This window comes from Gorilla gorilla, chromosome 6 (assembly GCF_029281585.2).
Source record: "Gorilla gorilla gorilla isolate KB3781 chromosome 6, NHGRI_mGorGor1-v2.1_pri, whole genome shotgun sequence".
Taxonomy (NCBI): domain Eukaryota; kingdom Metazoa; phylum Chordata; class Mammalia; order Primates; family Hominidae; genus Gorilla; species Gorilla gorilla.
In genome coordinates, this window is record NC_073230.2 from 144689481 (window position 1) to 144705794 (window position 16314).

A 16314-nucleotide genomic window follows, 5' to 3' on the forward strand; every position below is an offset into this window, starting at 1 on the left:
TTTGCAGATTGGCGAGCTATATAAAAAGAACCCTTTTCATCTGGAGCTTGCTCTAGAATATTGGTGTCCCACAGAGCCTCTTCAGACTCCGACTATCATGGGCTCTTATCTAGGGGTGGCTCATCAGCGGCCCCCTCAACGCCAGGTGAGTCTTTAGGTTTTTTTCTTTTATACTCTGGTACTGTGATAGAGAGTCTTGAAAACATGAAAGATATTACTTCCTGATTTTATTGCTGTTAACACAAATGATCACTAGTGTAACCTTTAGAGACTTACACTTTTTAAATTTTATTTATTTATTTATTTATGTTGAGACAAAGTCTCACTATGTCACCTAGGCTGGAGTGCAGTGACACGATCTCAGCTCACTGTAGCTTTGACCTCCCAGGTGGAAGTGATCCTCCCGCCTCAGCCCCCAGAGTAGTCGGGACTACAGGCATACACCACCACACCTGGCTAGTTTTTGTATTTTTTGTAGAGATGGGGTTTTGCCATGATACCCAGGCTGGTCTGTAACTCCTGAGCTCAAGTGTCCATCTGCCTCGGCCTCCCAATGTGCTGGATTTACAGGCATGAGCTACTGTGCCCAGCCTACTTTTCTCTTTTATAAAGGAAAATTTGAAACTCTTAAAATTTAAGTTCTGTTGATTTTGAAGTTAATGTAGTCAACCCTTTATTGGATACTAGATATGTATTGAATTATTAGAGGCAGAAAGGCATCCAGTCTCTTTATTATTTACTTATTTTTAAAAGACAGGGCCTTGCTATGATGACCAGGCTGGTCTGTAATTCCTGGCTTCAGTCAACCCTCCCAAAGCAGTGGGATTACAGGCATGAGCACTGTGCCCCACTTGAATTTTATTAGTATTTTAGTTCTCCATAGGCATGACAATCTTTTCAAGTTTGGGAGGATAGGAGAGGTACAAGTATTAAAGGAGAATTCTTAGACGTTTTAATTGATGGCAAAATGCCTATGAGTCTGTAGATAATACAGGCAAAAATTCTTTCTGTATTAACTAAAGTATGATGTGCAGAGGCAAATAAAATGAATTGCTATGCAGTAGTTCACACCTGTAATCCCAGTGCTTTGGGAAGCTGAGGTGGGAAGATCGCTTGAAGCCAAAATTTGAGACCAGCCTGGGCAATATAATGAGACCCCATCTCTACAAAAAATACTGGCTCGGTGTGCTATCATGAGCCTGTAGTCCTAGCTGCTCAGGCTGAGGCAAGAGGACACGTTGAGCCCCGGGGTTTGAGGTTACAGTGAGATATGGTTACACCACTGCACTCCAGCCTAAGCAACAGAGTGAGACCCTGACTCTTTAAAAAAAAAAAAAAGAGTTGGCAGGAGGTTGCCATGTTCATTTGGGGGGATTTCTGTTCTAGAAGCTTTTATGCAATGTGTGTGTGTTTTTTTTTTTTCTGGACTCCAGATCAGATGCCTTTTTTTTTGAGATGGAGTTTCGCTCTTGTTGCCCAGGCTGGAGTGCAGTGGCGCAATCTCAGCTCACCCCAACCTCCTCCGCCTCCCAGATTCAAGCGATTCTCCTGTCTCAGCCTCCCGAATAACTGGGATTATAGACATGCGCCACCACGCCAGGCTAATTTTGTATTTTTAGTAGAGACGGGGTTTCTCCATGTTGGTCAGGCTGGTCTCGAACTCCCGACCTCAGATGATCCACTCACCTCAGCCTCCCAAAGTGCTGGGATTGTAGGTGTGAGCCACTGTGCCTGGCCCAGATGCCACTTTTTAAACTGTATTGTTTCAGTGTTTTTCTCATTTAAAAAATACGTTTTGAGCCAGGCACGGTGCTTCACACCTGTAATACTTGCACTTTGGGAGGCCAAGGTAGGCAGATTACTTGTGCTCAGGAGTTTTAGACTAGTCTGAGCAACATGGTGAACCCTGTCTCTACAAAAAATATTTAAAAAATTAGCCAAACATGGTGGTGCGTACCTATGGCCCCATTTGCACGGGAGGCTGAGGTGGGAGGATCATTTGGGCTGCAGTGAGCTGTGATTGTGCTACTACATTCCAGCCTGGGTGACAGAGTAAGACCCTGTCTCAAAAGAAAAAGAATGTTTTGGAGAAAGATTTACTTAAAAATTTTTAAAGTTTTTAAGAAAGCTAGCAGTAATGAAAAATTTGAAACATGTGGAAGAGGGAATTATTATAAGGAATGCCCCACATTTTAATTTCACATCTTAAGTTAACATCTTATGATGTTTGCTTCATCTACTATATTATTATTTTATTTATTTATTTATTTATTTTGAGACGGAGTCCCACTTTGTCACCCAAGTTGGAGTGCAATGGCCTGATCTCGGCTCACTGCAACCTCCGCCTCCTGGGTTTAAGTGATTCTCCCGCCTCAGCCTCCCAAGGAGCTGGAATTACAGGCACCCGCCATCATGCCCAGCTAACTTTTGTATTGTTTTAGTTGAGACGGGTTTTCACCATGTTGGTCAGGCTGGTCTTGAACTCCTGACCTCAGGTGATCCACCCACCTTGGCCTCCCAAAGTGCTGCGATTACAGGCGTGAGCCACCGTGCCCAGCCTGCTATATTATTTTTACTTTCGTTTTATTTTAAAGTAAATTATAGGCAAATACATGAATTCCATCCCTTAATATTTAAGTAAGTATATCTCTCTTAAAAATGATATTTTGCTACATCATCATAAAACCTTTTTTTTTTTTTTGGAGACGGAGTCTCTCTCTGTTGCCAGGCTAGAGTGCAGTGGCGCAATCTTGGCTCACTGCAACCTCTGCCTCCTGGGTTCAATTGATTCTCCTGCCTCAGCCTTTCGAGTAGTTGGGACTACAGGTGTGTGCCACCACACCCAGCTAATTTCTGTATTTTTAGTAGAGACGGGGTTTCACCATGTTGGCCAGGATAGTCTTGATCTCTTGACCTCGTGATCTGCCCGCCTTGGCCTCCCAAAGTGCTGGGATTACAGGTGTGAGCCACTGCGCCCAGCCAAACCATTTTTAAACCTAGCTGATTTAACAGTTATTTCCAGACATCTGTAGTGTTTTTAGTTCTCAGTTCCAACTAGTGAGTTTGAGTAATATTGTTAGTTGTTGATAATAGGTTTAAGGCATAAGGAAGAAAAAGGGAAAATTAAGAAATGGACTTAAAGAACAGGAGTATGGGAATGTGGCATTGGTTTGACCACAGAACAGAATATGCTTAAGTTACCATCAAAAATGATTTAAATTTCTTAGGTCTAGATACTAATTTGGCTGGGATATAGGAACTCTGGATTTTAAGTGTACTTTTGAATTGCTGGTTGATTTTTGGATGAGTAAATGTCACATGTCTTATATTTTTAAAATCTGAGTGGTCTTATATTTTGTGACATTGAGATATTTTTTTAAAAATGTACTTTTATTTCATAAAGGTATTATTTTATAATTGCATTAAATTGCTAATGACAAGCTTAAACAATTTTTCATAAATAGAATATCAGTTAAATTTGTCTGTTGCGAGGGTTAAGTCAGAGCACTACTTTTAGTTTATATGTAGTCTTTATTAGCTAGTCCGTGTTGCCTTAAAGTTAAGATATACATTATATAAACCATTTGTTTCTCTCTTTTTCAGGTTGTCTTGTCAAAGTTTGTTAGGCAAATGGGTGACCTGTTGCCTCCAACTATTTATATTCCTTATTTGAAGATGCTCCAGGGATTGGCCAATGGGCCTCAGTGTGCCCACTACTGTTTCAGCCTGCTCAAAGTCAATGGTAGTAGTCATGGTAAGGAATATGTGGATATTGTTAAAGTTTGTTGTTATACTCTTTTAAGTTCAGTATCCCACTACCTATTAAGAACATTGGTGTTTGAACTAGGTTCTACCAGAGGTATAAATTATTTTCATAACAATAGGGTGAAAGAAGCATGCATACAGCTTTATGCATAGTGATGCTGTGATTATGGTCTCACAGATTGGGGAGTTTTGTCATTCTCCTTTATAAAATACAGTTCATTTTGACAAATCAGAATTAATGTATGAAAATTTTCCAGAACACATCTGGTCCACAAAAAAAGCATATGCCCTTGCCTTATAAGTTTGATTAATTTATCTTTGTATTTTTTTTTTCTTAATTTCAGTACTTAGAATTTTTCTCTTGACTGTCTCCCAGTTTTCTTATTTAATTTTCAGACTGGTTTGGTTAGACCAAAAACACTGTAAAAGGGAAAAGAAATCAAGCATCTGCTTTGTTAGGTAGATATTTTTATTTTTACATGTGAAGAAACTGAGGTTTAGAGAAGTTAAGGAATTTACCCAACATCACAGCTATTTGGAGAGCCATGATGGGAGCTGAAATCGGCTTGGCTCCAAAGCCAGTGTTCTGACTGCTCTGTCAAGCCTGCCAGTCTTGTGTGCTATGCTTTTGCTTCCGATGCTTGGTATGCAATGGAGTAGTGTAATTCCCAAATTAAGACTGTAGTTATCTCTTTCTTTGGGAATTCAAACTCAACATTTGTGAATTATTCTGTGGGAAAAAGCAGCCCTGTACAGTTACATGAGAGCATAGAGAACTCTCCTGGATGTGAAGTAGGTAACCGACATCCAAAGTAAATTACCTTTACATTTACATGGGCAGTAGCCCCTTTCTTGAGTAAAAGTTAATCCAGAGGAAAAATTAATCCAGAGTTCTAGCTCACAGAGGGATTCTAACCCATTTTCAGCACACTGCTTATGCAGGACAGAGATTGCCTTTGTGCTAAGACAAAGGCAAACAAAGTTTGTTGTTTTAGCCTGGGTGCAGTGGCTCATGCCTGTAATCCCAGCACTTTGGGAGGCCCAGGCAGGCGGATCACTTGAGGTCAGGAGTTCAAGAGCAGCCTGGCCAACATGGTGAAACCCTGTCTTTACCAAAAAGACAAAAATTAGCAAGGCGTTGTGGTGCACGCCTGTTAATCCCAGCTACTTGGGAGGTTGAGACAGGAGAATTGCTTGAACCTGGGGAGTAGAGGTTGCAGTGAGCTGAGATTGCCCCTCTGCACTCCAGCCTGGGTGACAGTGAGACTCTATCTCAAAAAAGAAAAAAGTATATTGTTTTAAATTAATTTTCTCTCCATTTCCCAGCAAATGCTTAGATGTTTTTTAAATAAAATTCTGTGCTGTTTTTCTTTATAGTTGAAAATATTCAGGGAGCAGGTGGCAGTCCTGTTTCCTGGGAACATTTCTTTCACTCCTTGATGCTTTACCACGAACACCTTCGGAAGGATCTTCCAAGTGCAGATAGCGTCCAGTACCGTCACCTTCCTTCCCGTGGCATCACCCAGAAGGAGCAAGATGGATTGATTGCTTTTTTGCAGCTCACGTCTACCATCATTACTTGGGTAGGTAACTCATCCCCAGCATAATTTTATTTTTATTATAGCACAGTAGCATTTTAAGAGCCCCAAACATTTTCTTTTAATTTAAGGGTAATAAACTTAGCCTATCTAGATAGACAGATATATAGCATTCTGCCCTTAAGTTTTTTGTTTTTTGACCTCTACAAGGTGTAAGTTATGGTAGCCCTGCTCATTGGCATAATCTTAGTATAAAAATAATAGCCTGAGCCTGAAAGAAAATAGTCAGAAGGGCAAATAAGAACCAGTTGTTGGCTGCATATGCTTCTAGGTTTCCAGCATAGGTGTAGAGATATATGTGTGCATTTATATGTGTGTATACATAAAGAATATTGTAATTAAAAGTTATTTACTGTATTATTTTTTCTCTCGTTATACCAAACCATTTTATCTGCCACTACCAAATTGGTCTTTGTAAAAAACATTTTCATGACTGTATATAATTTCCCACCTCAGAAATATCCTTTAGTTATGTCTGTTGTTCACTAGAATAGTCTGACATTCTCTCTGAAGGGTAGGAATAGGAACTTCTAAGTTTTTGGCTTTTCTAATAGTACTTAACATTATTAGGCATCAAAATGTCAGTTATTAACTATTTCTCACTGAATTAAAATGGAAGTGGGAGGGGAGGATAGGGAAGGGTTGGTTAACATACAAAGTTACAGATAGAGAAGAAGAAAGTTCTAGTGTTCTATAGCACTACAGGGTGAATATAACTAGCAGTAATTCATTGTGTATGTTCAAAAGCCAGAAGAGAGGATTTTGAATGTTCCCAACACAAAGAAATGTGAAATGTTAGAGGATGGATATCCTAATTACCCTGATTTGATCATTACATATTGTATACATATATCAAAATATGACTCTGTACCCTATAAATATGTATAGTTATTACATATCAACTAAAAATGAAAAAAATGTTGTGATACTTGATACTGTATATCTCCATATTTTTTTTGAGAAAAGGACAAGGTATTTTTTTCATTCATACTTTATATTGCAGTATAATATATTGTTCCAGAAAGGATTTAAGATGCCTAGGTAAGATTTATCCAACCCTTGCGGACCATTTATCTCTGTTTGTATTATTTCTCATACTTGGAACTGCAAAAGTAATTCTACAAAGTCTATTTCTCCTCCAGTTTTTTACTTTGAATGAGTGATCTGATTTGATGTGTTGGTAGACTTCAAACATAAATGATAGGCTTATTTTTGTTTTAGTATATATTAAGCCTATGAGGACTCAGTATAAATGATAGCAATTTAGATGATTGCTGGTCATTTTCATAACTTTTAAAAATGGAAAGTCTCGTTCTTTTTGTGTCAATTCTTAGAGTGAAAATGCTCGTTTGGCACTCTGTGAACACCCTCAGTGGACCCCTGTTGTGGTGATTCTGGGACTCCTCCAATGCAGTATTCCCCCTGTCCTAAAAGCTGAGCTACTGAAGACACTCGCAGCTTTTGGAAAATCTCCTGAAATTGCTGCTTCCCTCTGGCAGTCATTGGAATACACTCAGGTAGGGCTCTGAAGTCCCTTATTTATATTATCCCAATGTGGAAAGTTGGGCTTGATAATACCATAGAAGCAAGAACATGCAATTGGAACTTATAGTATATCATGAACATCCCAACTAGAGTTACGGTTTAGGGACTGAGCATAGCAATAGAAACTGATAGGCTTGGGTTTTTCTTCTAGATTGGTTGATAACTTCACTAGGTTACCAGAGATTGGTTCTTCATGTACTGTACCTCTCTGAAGACCTTATTTTTCGATTTCTATTAAGATATTACTAGATGGACAGAATTCGTCCACTCTGTCTTTAAACCAGGCTGCTGTAAGCCCTCACAAATCACCTGCACTCATTAAGTGTGGGGAATGTTTGTTTTTCTTATCTGCTCTTTCCTGCCCTATACCAGAAGAGTGAAGTATCTCTATATAGCTACATGGTCACTGGGGTTGTTTTTCCATTAAAGGGCAGGTCTAACTGTTTGTCAAGTTTGCACTGGTTTTTTTTTTTTTTTAAGACAGGGTCTCGCTGTGTTGGCAAGGATGGAGTGAGTACAGTTGTGTGATCTCAGCTCACTGTAGCCTCCACCTCCCGGGTTAAAGCGATTCTTGTGCCTCAGCCTCCTGAGTAGCTGGGATTACAGGCTTGCACTACCACGCCCAGCTAATTTTTGTATTTTTAGTAGAGATGGGGTTTTGCCATGTTGTCCAGGCTGGTCTTGAACTCCTGGCTTCAAGTGATCTGCCCGCCTCGGCCTCCCAAAGTGCTGGGATTACAGGTGTGAGCCACCACACCCAGCCTACAGAGAAATTTTAACAGCATCTAGAATACTTTTTATTGGTGGTTATGAAGGTTTATTGCCAGGACCATAAACTTAACTTTGGGCAGAATGGGAATGTGACAGTTGGATTTTTTGACTTCTATACCCTGAGGGAATGTACCTTTGCTGATGTGGGGAAATAAATGGATGATATAATGTTTGAAGTCTCAATAACTTCAAAATATTAGCATTCTTTTCTCTAGAGATAAGCTCCATTAAAAATTTTCTATCAGGTATAATTATTTTATATGTGATAAAATAAAGGAAAATATGGATGCGCTTTATAGACGTATCTCTAGGAAAATGGTTAGGTGGGATATGTATATCTGTCTTGGAAGTAATACAACTTAAGGGAGTCTGGGATTCTAACTCGTTATTCATAGAAGCAAAATTTTTTTTTTTTTTAAGATGGAGTTTTGCTCTTGTTGCCCAGGTTGGAGTGCAATGGGGTGATCTTGGCTCACTGCAACCTCCACCTCCTGGGTTCAAGCGATTCTCCTGCCTCAGCCTCCCAAGTAGCTGGGATTACAGGCATGCGCCACCACGCCCAGCTAATTTTGTATTTTTAGTAGAGATGGGGTTTCTCCATGTTGGTCAGGCTGGTCTTGAACTTCTCACCTCAGGTGATCTGCCTGCCTTGGCCTCCCAAAGTGCTGGGATTACAGGCGTGAGCCACCACGCCCAGCCAGAAGCAACCATTTTGAAGCAGTAGAATACTCTAGATTATTTTCTAACATACATATCCTGAAGATGTTATTGATACTTTGTTAACATAATAATTAACAGAGTTGGGGTTTGCTGAGAGGGGTTGGCTTACTATGGATACTTCACCTTTTGATTCCTGAGCGTACCAATACTTGCTAGTGTCTTACGGGCTTAGTGCTTCTTTACACCTGAAATCAAATGTGATTGGGTTTAGACATTTGTATCCTTAGAGCAACAGTATTGTTTTTAAAGGATTCTACCTAATTAGTATACTTTTGATTTGCAAGAAAGTAAAGTATCATGACAGTAGGATTATTTATTATACCATAGACTACTTAGGCCCATATCGAGGTCTGGGCAGAACATCTTAAGTCAAAACTTGAGCCTCCTTTAATAAGCCTGTTCTTAAGTTTACTGGCTGGGCGCAGTGACTCACACCTGTAATCCCAGCACTTTGGGAGGCCAAGGCAGGCAGATCACCTGAGGTCAGAAGTTTGAGACCAGCCTGGCCAACATGGTGAAACCTTGTCTCTACTAAAAATACAAAAAAAAAAAAATTAGCTGGGCGTGGTGGCGCACGCCTGTAATCCCAGCTACTCTGGAGGCTGAGGCAGGAGAATTGCTTGAGCCCAGGAGACGGAGGTTGCAGTGAGCTAAGATCATGCCACTGTACTCGAGCTTGGCCGACAGAGTGAGACTGTCTCAAAAAAAAAAAGGAAAAGGAAAAAAAGAAGTTTCCTTTTGGGTTTTTTGTGCCATCAGTAGGGCTAGTTGTAAACAGTCCAGTATCTTGAACACTGGTGAGATTTCATCCCATAAATCCTTTTTAAAAATTCATTTCCTAGAATATCTGAGAGGAAATTTGCTGAAAAAATGTCTTGTGTGCTCTTAGAAACTACCAATTTTCAGAACCCCAGACAGTCAAAAGTTCTATCTCAACCTGGCAGAACTGCTAATGAAAGTCCATCCAGGGACTAATTGATTGTCATTTTGGTGGACATTGTGAGATCTGTGGGTCCAGTGGGTGAGGTATGTGACTATTATATTGCAAAGCCACCAATATTCATTGATGAATGAGGAATGCTCCTGACATCTACTTCTTACTATTTTAAGATACTGCAGACCGTGAGGATTCCAAGCCAAAGGCAAGCTATTGGTATTGAGGTAAAGTTTTCCTTTTAGTTTAAATGTTAATTCATTCATGCATGTAATGATAAGAAGTCTGTGAATCATTCTTACCCTTTTACGTTTCCATAATTATCAAATTTAATGTATTTTTTTATTTGAAGGGTTTTCTGATCAGTGTTGAAATAGAGATGAAACTTTTAATAAAAGGAACCAAAATATTTTGTGTTTCAGAGTTGGAAAAGGATGTTACATGGCAGCCATCCAAATGGAAAGTTCTTGATTTTAACTCAATTTAATTAGATTACTTGAGTCAACCTGAAATGAGAGTTAATTATTTTCTTTTCTTTTCTCTCTAATTCTCCCTCTCTTTTAAAAGAAACATTAAAGATTTCTGTTTTAAATTCAAGTTTGGGGACAGTAAGTGGGAATTTGGAGTTCTTCCATCTGACTCATCTGGATTCATATAATACTTTTTTATCTTTTCCCCTAAATGAAAAACAGAAATATCTGTTATGTCTTTTGGTGTGAGTTAGCACTATTAATATGTTAATGTCTGCATAATACTCTTCACTTCATAGCTAATAGTTTTTATTACCAAGTTTTCTTTCTTTTTCTTTGGAAGGTTGAACTAAATGAAATAGAATCCCGGTGTGAAGAATACCCATTGACTCGGGCCTTTTGCCAGCTTATTAGTACCCTGGTGGAGAGCTCATTTCCTTCTAATTTGGGTGCTGGACTGCGGCCCCCTGGCTTTGACCCTTATTTGCAGTTCCTTAGAGACTCTGTGTTTCTACGATTCCGTACGAGAGCTTACCGGAGAGCAGCTGAAAAGGTTATGTTCAGAGAAAAGCTTTTTTCTCCTTATGCATTTACTGCTTTTTCTTTTATCAAAAGTATATGGTGCTAAATTCATGTTAGCTTTTGAAAGGTAGTAAAATTCACAGTCTTTGTTTTGAAATATCTATGAAGTGATCTGATTAGTTTATGTGCACTAAAAAATAAGTTTGGTCATTAAAACCCAAGCACTGACATTAGTCATCAGTAATCTAATTGATAGGAGTTCATATTTCATATCCTTAGTTTAACAAGTTTTGACTAAAATGGAACAAAAAGTGTCACATTTGTTGGAAACACACTGCTACTGCTTATTGGAATGGTTTAGGTTAGGGATTGAAATAAGTTTAAACTTGCACAGCAGTTTCTATTGATTAGTGGCACTGGGTTGTGGAGTACTGGTTTAGCGGGAAGGAGTATTGTAATCCATTAGGCATGTCTGCCATGGATGGAGGCTGAGAGAGCACTGATCTTTATGACACATTTGCTCTGGTTGCAAGACACTAACCATTTTATATAATTCCAATATTACCATGAGGCAGGTACTATTTAATGTTCCCATTTTACAGATGGAGGCTTAGCAAGGTTAAGGAACTTGCCTAAGGTCCAGGACCAGAATTTGAACCTAGGACTCTGATTCCAGATCCAAGCTCATAGCCACTAAGCTATGTAAGAGACTCTTCCAGGTTCTGATGTAATTCACGTTAGTCTATAATACTGTTTATTAACCTTACAGAATACCCTTGGTTGTATCTTGTAGGAATGTTTCTGCTTTATTTTGGTAGTTGGCGCAGATCAAGACTCCACCTGAAAAAAATAAGTGTGTGTATATATATATATATATGAAGAAATTATATCATCCTTAATTTTGTTGCCAAAGGAAGGATAACTACTTTTAGTCTTTTTCCTATGCCTGTACACTTAATTAACAATTGAGATAATTAGTTATATTACTTTGTATTTCTTTTTTGTCACTTAGCATCATGGGGATTTTTTTCATGTCGTAAGATATTCTTTGAAAATAGTCTTTTTAGTGACTGCATAAAATCTGTTACTTGTATCTAGCATAGTTTATTCACTGCCCTGTCATTGGATATAGCTTGTTTTTTATATTTAGTCACAGATAATTGAAGTTCTTTTTTTTTGTCAATTGCATTAGAATTTTTGCTTGCCAGGTTGTAAAAATAAACACTGAGATGGAGTATACACTTTACTTAAGCTCTAGAACTTAACATGTATTTCCTGATGGGAAGAAAACAATAACAGCAACCATGCCTCATTAATAAAGTCATTTCAGATGAATAATGAGTGCTGATAATTACAGCACTCATTTCATCAAAATGTTCTGATACTTTTTTACAGTTGTTTTAAATGTCTTATGTGCTTTTTCTTAAAAAGGTCATTGTGATCTGAGTGTTTAGAGCATTATTCAGCCATATTCTCTCCAGATGCTATCACTTTTCACCCATGCAGAGCCACACTTCAAGTGTTGCTGCTTTTCCCTGGCTGCCATTGATTTCAGTTCTACCCCAACTTACTCTAAAAAACTTTCCCTCAATTTTGTGAATTTATTTTACTTGAAAGTGTTCTTGAGATCTAATTTATATGACTATTTTAGGACACTAGCTGCTCACACAAGCAGTGCTTTGGATTGAGATAAATAACAGGGTGTTAGAGGCAATTGGTATGTTTACCAGTCCTAGATCCATTATTATGTGGTAATATGCCTTTTTTATTTAAATAAAATTTTTTGAAAATTTTGGAAAATGCAAAACAGTGAATAATATAAAAATAATTTAAAAGTCACTTTATAGTCCCATTTTCTAACTCAACCTTGATACAATTATGTGCAGTGGAAATAATAATTTTAAAGTAGTAATTCAAAAAACCACCCTGTCTACAATGACCAAACCCAGTCTTATTAAAATTCTATGTAGTGGATTTTTTAAACAAAGTTTTAATTTTACTGGCTATGCAGTTGTATATAATTTTTTTGGCATAAGTATTTTTCTTTACTGGTACATAGCTTTTAAATACATTTTGAATAAGAAGGCGATAATGGGAATATTTGGGGCAAGCCTACCAGTGATTGTGTCTTCTTAACCTTCTTTGACTATAGCCATGGATGGAACCCTGGTCTGAGAATGAGAAGGCCTGGGCTTGACTTTTAGCCTGTTTGCTGCCAGGCTTTATGATCTTGGGGAATTCATTCACTGCTCTGAGCTTCACTTGCTTCACTTATAAGGAATTTAGATGAGATGATTTCTCAGATTCTTTGCAGGCAAGCTTGTTAGAGAAAATGTGAAATGTATGGCACTTGAAAAGTGTCCAAATTTGATGTTTAATTATAAATTGAATATGACTAGATACTAAATGTTTTCAATGTATTAATGAATTCCAAACATCTCCTATAAAAATGTATCTTTAAGAATAATGCATTGAAAATATTTTACCTTGAAAATGAGCCAATTCATTATCTTTTAGCAAAATAAAGCAAAATGAATTGGGATTTCTATATTGCTTAGCATAAGTGAATAAAGTAGACAAGAAACTTCACTCATTTTCTGGAAAAAGAAGTGGGAAGAGTGAAAAGCCTTGCAAGGTCACCACCTTGGTCTGTTTTATTGTTATTGACATATTTGTATCTTTCTATAGTGGGAAGTTGCTGAGGTGGTTTTGGAGGTGTTTTATAAATTGCTCAGAGATTACGAGCCTCAGCTTGAAGATTTTATAGACCAGTTTGTGGAACTACAAGGTAATTTAATTCTGTCACTTTCAAACAAGTTGTCAACTATTTATAATTTATAAATTATGGCTATGTTATACATACATTAAAAATTATACTTTTAAATTAGAATTTAATCTTTTGTTTCATTGTTTTAATCGTTTTAATTTTTCTGTTCAAGAGAAAAAATTATTGAATGGAAGATCAAGAACACTGCATTACAATTTCTCTAATGAGTTAATAGAATAGCTGACTAACTGCTTTGTGCAGATTTGCCCTTAGGAGAATTACTGCTGTGTCTCTAAATTGAAACTTGCCTTTATCTATTTAGATGCCATCTAATTTACAAGTCTCATACATTTCATATAAATCAAGGGTGTGACAAAAATACTAACCCATCATCTCTTGGAATATGTTATGTTCTATTTAGGAGAAGAAATCATAGCCTATAAGCCACCTGGATTTAGTCTGATGTATCATCTGCTGAATGAGTCACCAATGTTGGAGCTTGCTCTCAGTTTACTGGAAGAAGGAGTTAAGCAGCTTGACACCTATGCCCCCTTTCCTGGTATATGCTTAAAAGTCTTCATGTCTTGCAAACAGCTTTGATGTTTTCATCTTTTGTAAACTGAGAATTTGAAATAGATGATCTCTGAAGTCATTTTTCACTATAAGATTCTCTCTCTGTATCTGAAGTGGTGTTTTCAGTGAATCATTTAAATGAGAGTATTGTAAGTAAAAACAGACTAAAGTACACAGTGACTAAAGTCACTGTGTTTCACTGCAGGGTCTTTTGTAGGTAAAGTGATCTTTCTATCATTTTAACATCTTTAACATCCCTAACTTTAAAGTACTTTTTTGTCCGTCCCCCACCTCATAATATTTTTAAAAGCACTTACTATAATGCTTGATACATAGTGGTCAATAAATTTTGCTTGTTGTTATTACCACTAATTATTATTTATTGAATGCTTACTATGTATTTGGCTCTTTTAAAAGCACATTGCATATATTAATGCATTCAATCTATTCAAAAATGTGTTAGATCTTCTTATTTCCATCTAACAAATAAAGAAGCTGAAATACAACCAAGTTATACTGGCTTTCCCTATCAAGTGTGGGAGCTGGGATTTGAACCTAGTCAGCTTGGCTCCAGAGCTCATGCTTTTTACCACGATGCTATATTACCTCTACTTAATGTGGCTATGATCAAAATGAGAAAAGAGATTCTAAACATATGAGCAATAACTGTATAGTCAGAATATACAGATAAGGCACTATAGGAAGAATTAGGCCACAATTTTAAATTTGATTGGTAAGATTATAGGTGATCCTTGTTTCTATTTTCTGCTTTATTTTCCACAATGATTTTGTCTTACTTTAGATCAGAGTTTCTCAATTTTGGCACCATTGACAGTTTGAGCTGAATAATTCTTTGTTGTGGATGATGTCCTGTGTATTGTAAGCTGGATGCCAGTAGCACATTTCCAGTTAGGACAACTAGAAGTGTCTTCAGACATTGTCAAATGTGCCCTGGGGCTTAGCCACCCCATTCTGAGAACTGTTGCTCTAAACAATAAGGGAAAAGATAAAGAAGTGACTTGAGAATCCATTCCATGGGAGTTTTCTGGATTGCAAAATAACATAGATGAATGGTTTTGTGAAGTTGGAGCTGAAATTTTGAAACAGTGAGAGCATAAATCTCTAGGTTTTGCTGCTGAAAGTTGGAAACAAGAGTCTGAATCTCTAGATCTGAAAATCTAAAACTTGTCATTTGTCTTGTTTTCCTAAGAATTGACTGTGAGTTTTTAAGATAAATTTAGAACTTTCTAACTTTATTTTTGGTTGATAGGGAAAAAACACCTGGAGAAAGCAGTACAGCATTGCCTTGCACTTCTCAATCTTACTCTGCAAAAGGAAAATCTTTTTATGGACCTTCTAAGAGAGAGTCAACTGGCTCTAATAGTCTGTCCTTTAGAACAGCTTTTGCAGGGAATTAATCCCAGAACTAAGAAGGCAGATAATGTGGTAAACATTGCCAGGTAAGTTACCTTTGTAGGTAGAGAAATGAAGCAAACAGATAGACATTCTAGCTTTGATTTTCAAATCTGGTTAGGTATCTAGTACATCACCTTTTTTAAAATTTTTGCCTCATTTTACTTTTTTTTTTTTTGAGATGGAGTCTCGCTCTGTCGTCCAGGCTGGAGTGCAGTGGTATGATCTCAGCTCACTGCAAGCTCTGCCTCCTGGATTCAAGCGATTCTCCTGCCTCAGCCTCCTGAGTAGCTGGGATTACAGGTGAGTGCCACCATGCTCAGCTATTTTTGTATTTTTAGTAGAGACGGGGTTTCACCATGTTAGTGAGGCTGGTCTTGAACTCCTGACCTCATGATCTGCCCGCCTCAGCCTCCCAAAGTGCTGGGGTTATAGGCGTGAACCACCGCGCCCAGCCTCATTTTACTGTTCCCTTCTTTAGCTACCCTGATTTTAATTACTCTGCACTTTACAATTTCTTCTCTTCCATGTTCTAAGAATCTGAGTCTATTTTTTTTTTTTTTTCTTTTTGAGACAACATTTCGCTCTGTCACCCAGACTGGAGTGCGGTGGTACAATCTTGGCTCACTGCAACCTTCGCCTCCCAGGCTCAGGCGATTCTCCCACCTCAGCCTCCCCAGTAGCTGGGACTATAGATGTGCACCACCATACCCAGCTGATTTTTGTATTTTTAGTAGAGATGGGCTTTCACCATATTGGCCAGGCTGGTCTCAAACTCCTGACCTCAAGCAGTCCGCCCACCTCAGCCTCCCAAAGTGCTGGGATTACAGGTGTGAGCCACTGTGCCCACCCGAAATCTCTAAGTCTAAAATGACAATATTGTCTGTCTCCTGTAGGGAAACTAGGTGTTTGGAGGATAGGGCTGGAAAGGAAGCAAACTTTTCACAGAAAACTTGAGCTTTCTGGTGGTTTGATGGTCCGTGGCTTATAGAAGCATCACCCTGATCTCTGCTTTCAGTGTCACATGGCAGTTTCTCTGTGTGTGTGTTTGTGTCTGAATTTACCCTTTTTTTGAGGACACCAGTCATATTTTATTAGGGCCTCCTTAATGACCTCATCTGAACTCGATTGACTATATGTACAAAGACCCTACTTTCAAATAAGGTCACTGGGTTAGCCAGACTTCACGTAAGGATTTTGGGGGCAGGGACATGATTCAACCCCTAACAGACTGCA

At 38.1% G+C, this 16314-nt stretch overlaps 1 protein-coding gene across 2 annotated transcripts in view; it reads left to right on the forward strand.

Annotated features, from left to right (window-relative positions):
- NUP205 (nucleoporin 205) overlaps positions 1 to 16314 on the forward strand; it is a 91767-nt gene that overhangs the window by 28322 nt on the left and 47131 nt on the right. For both annotated transcript variants that reach the window (XM_004046274.3, XM_055347188.1), the window contains exons 10-18: positions 8 to 145; positions 3604 to 3754; positions 5143 to 5348; positions 6698 to 6880; positions 9510 to 9560; positions 10147 to 10356; positions 13014 to 13113; positions 13514 to 13651; positions 14936 to 15125. In XM_004046274.3, the coding sequence (XP_004046322.1) occupies positions 8 to 145; positions 3604 to 3754; positions 5143 to 5348; positions 6698 to 6880; positions 9510 to 9560; positions 10147 to 10356; positions 13014 to 13113; positions 13514 to 13651; positions 14936 to 15125 (1367 nt within the window). The remainder of the gene's footprint in view (positions 1 to 7; positions 146 to 3603; positions 3755 to 5142; positions 5349 to 6697; positions 6881 to 9509; positions 9561 to 10146; positions 10357 to 13013; positions 13114 to 13513; positions 13652 to 14935; positions 15126 to 16314) is intronic.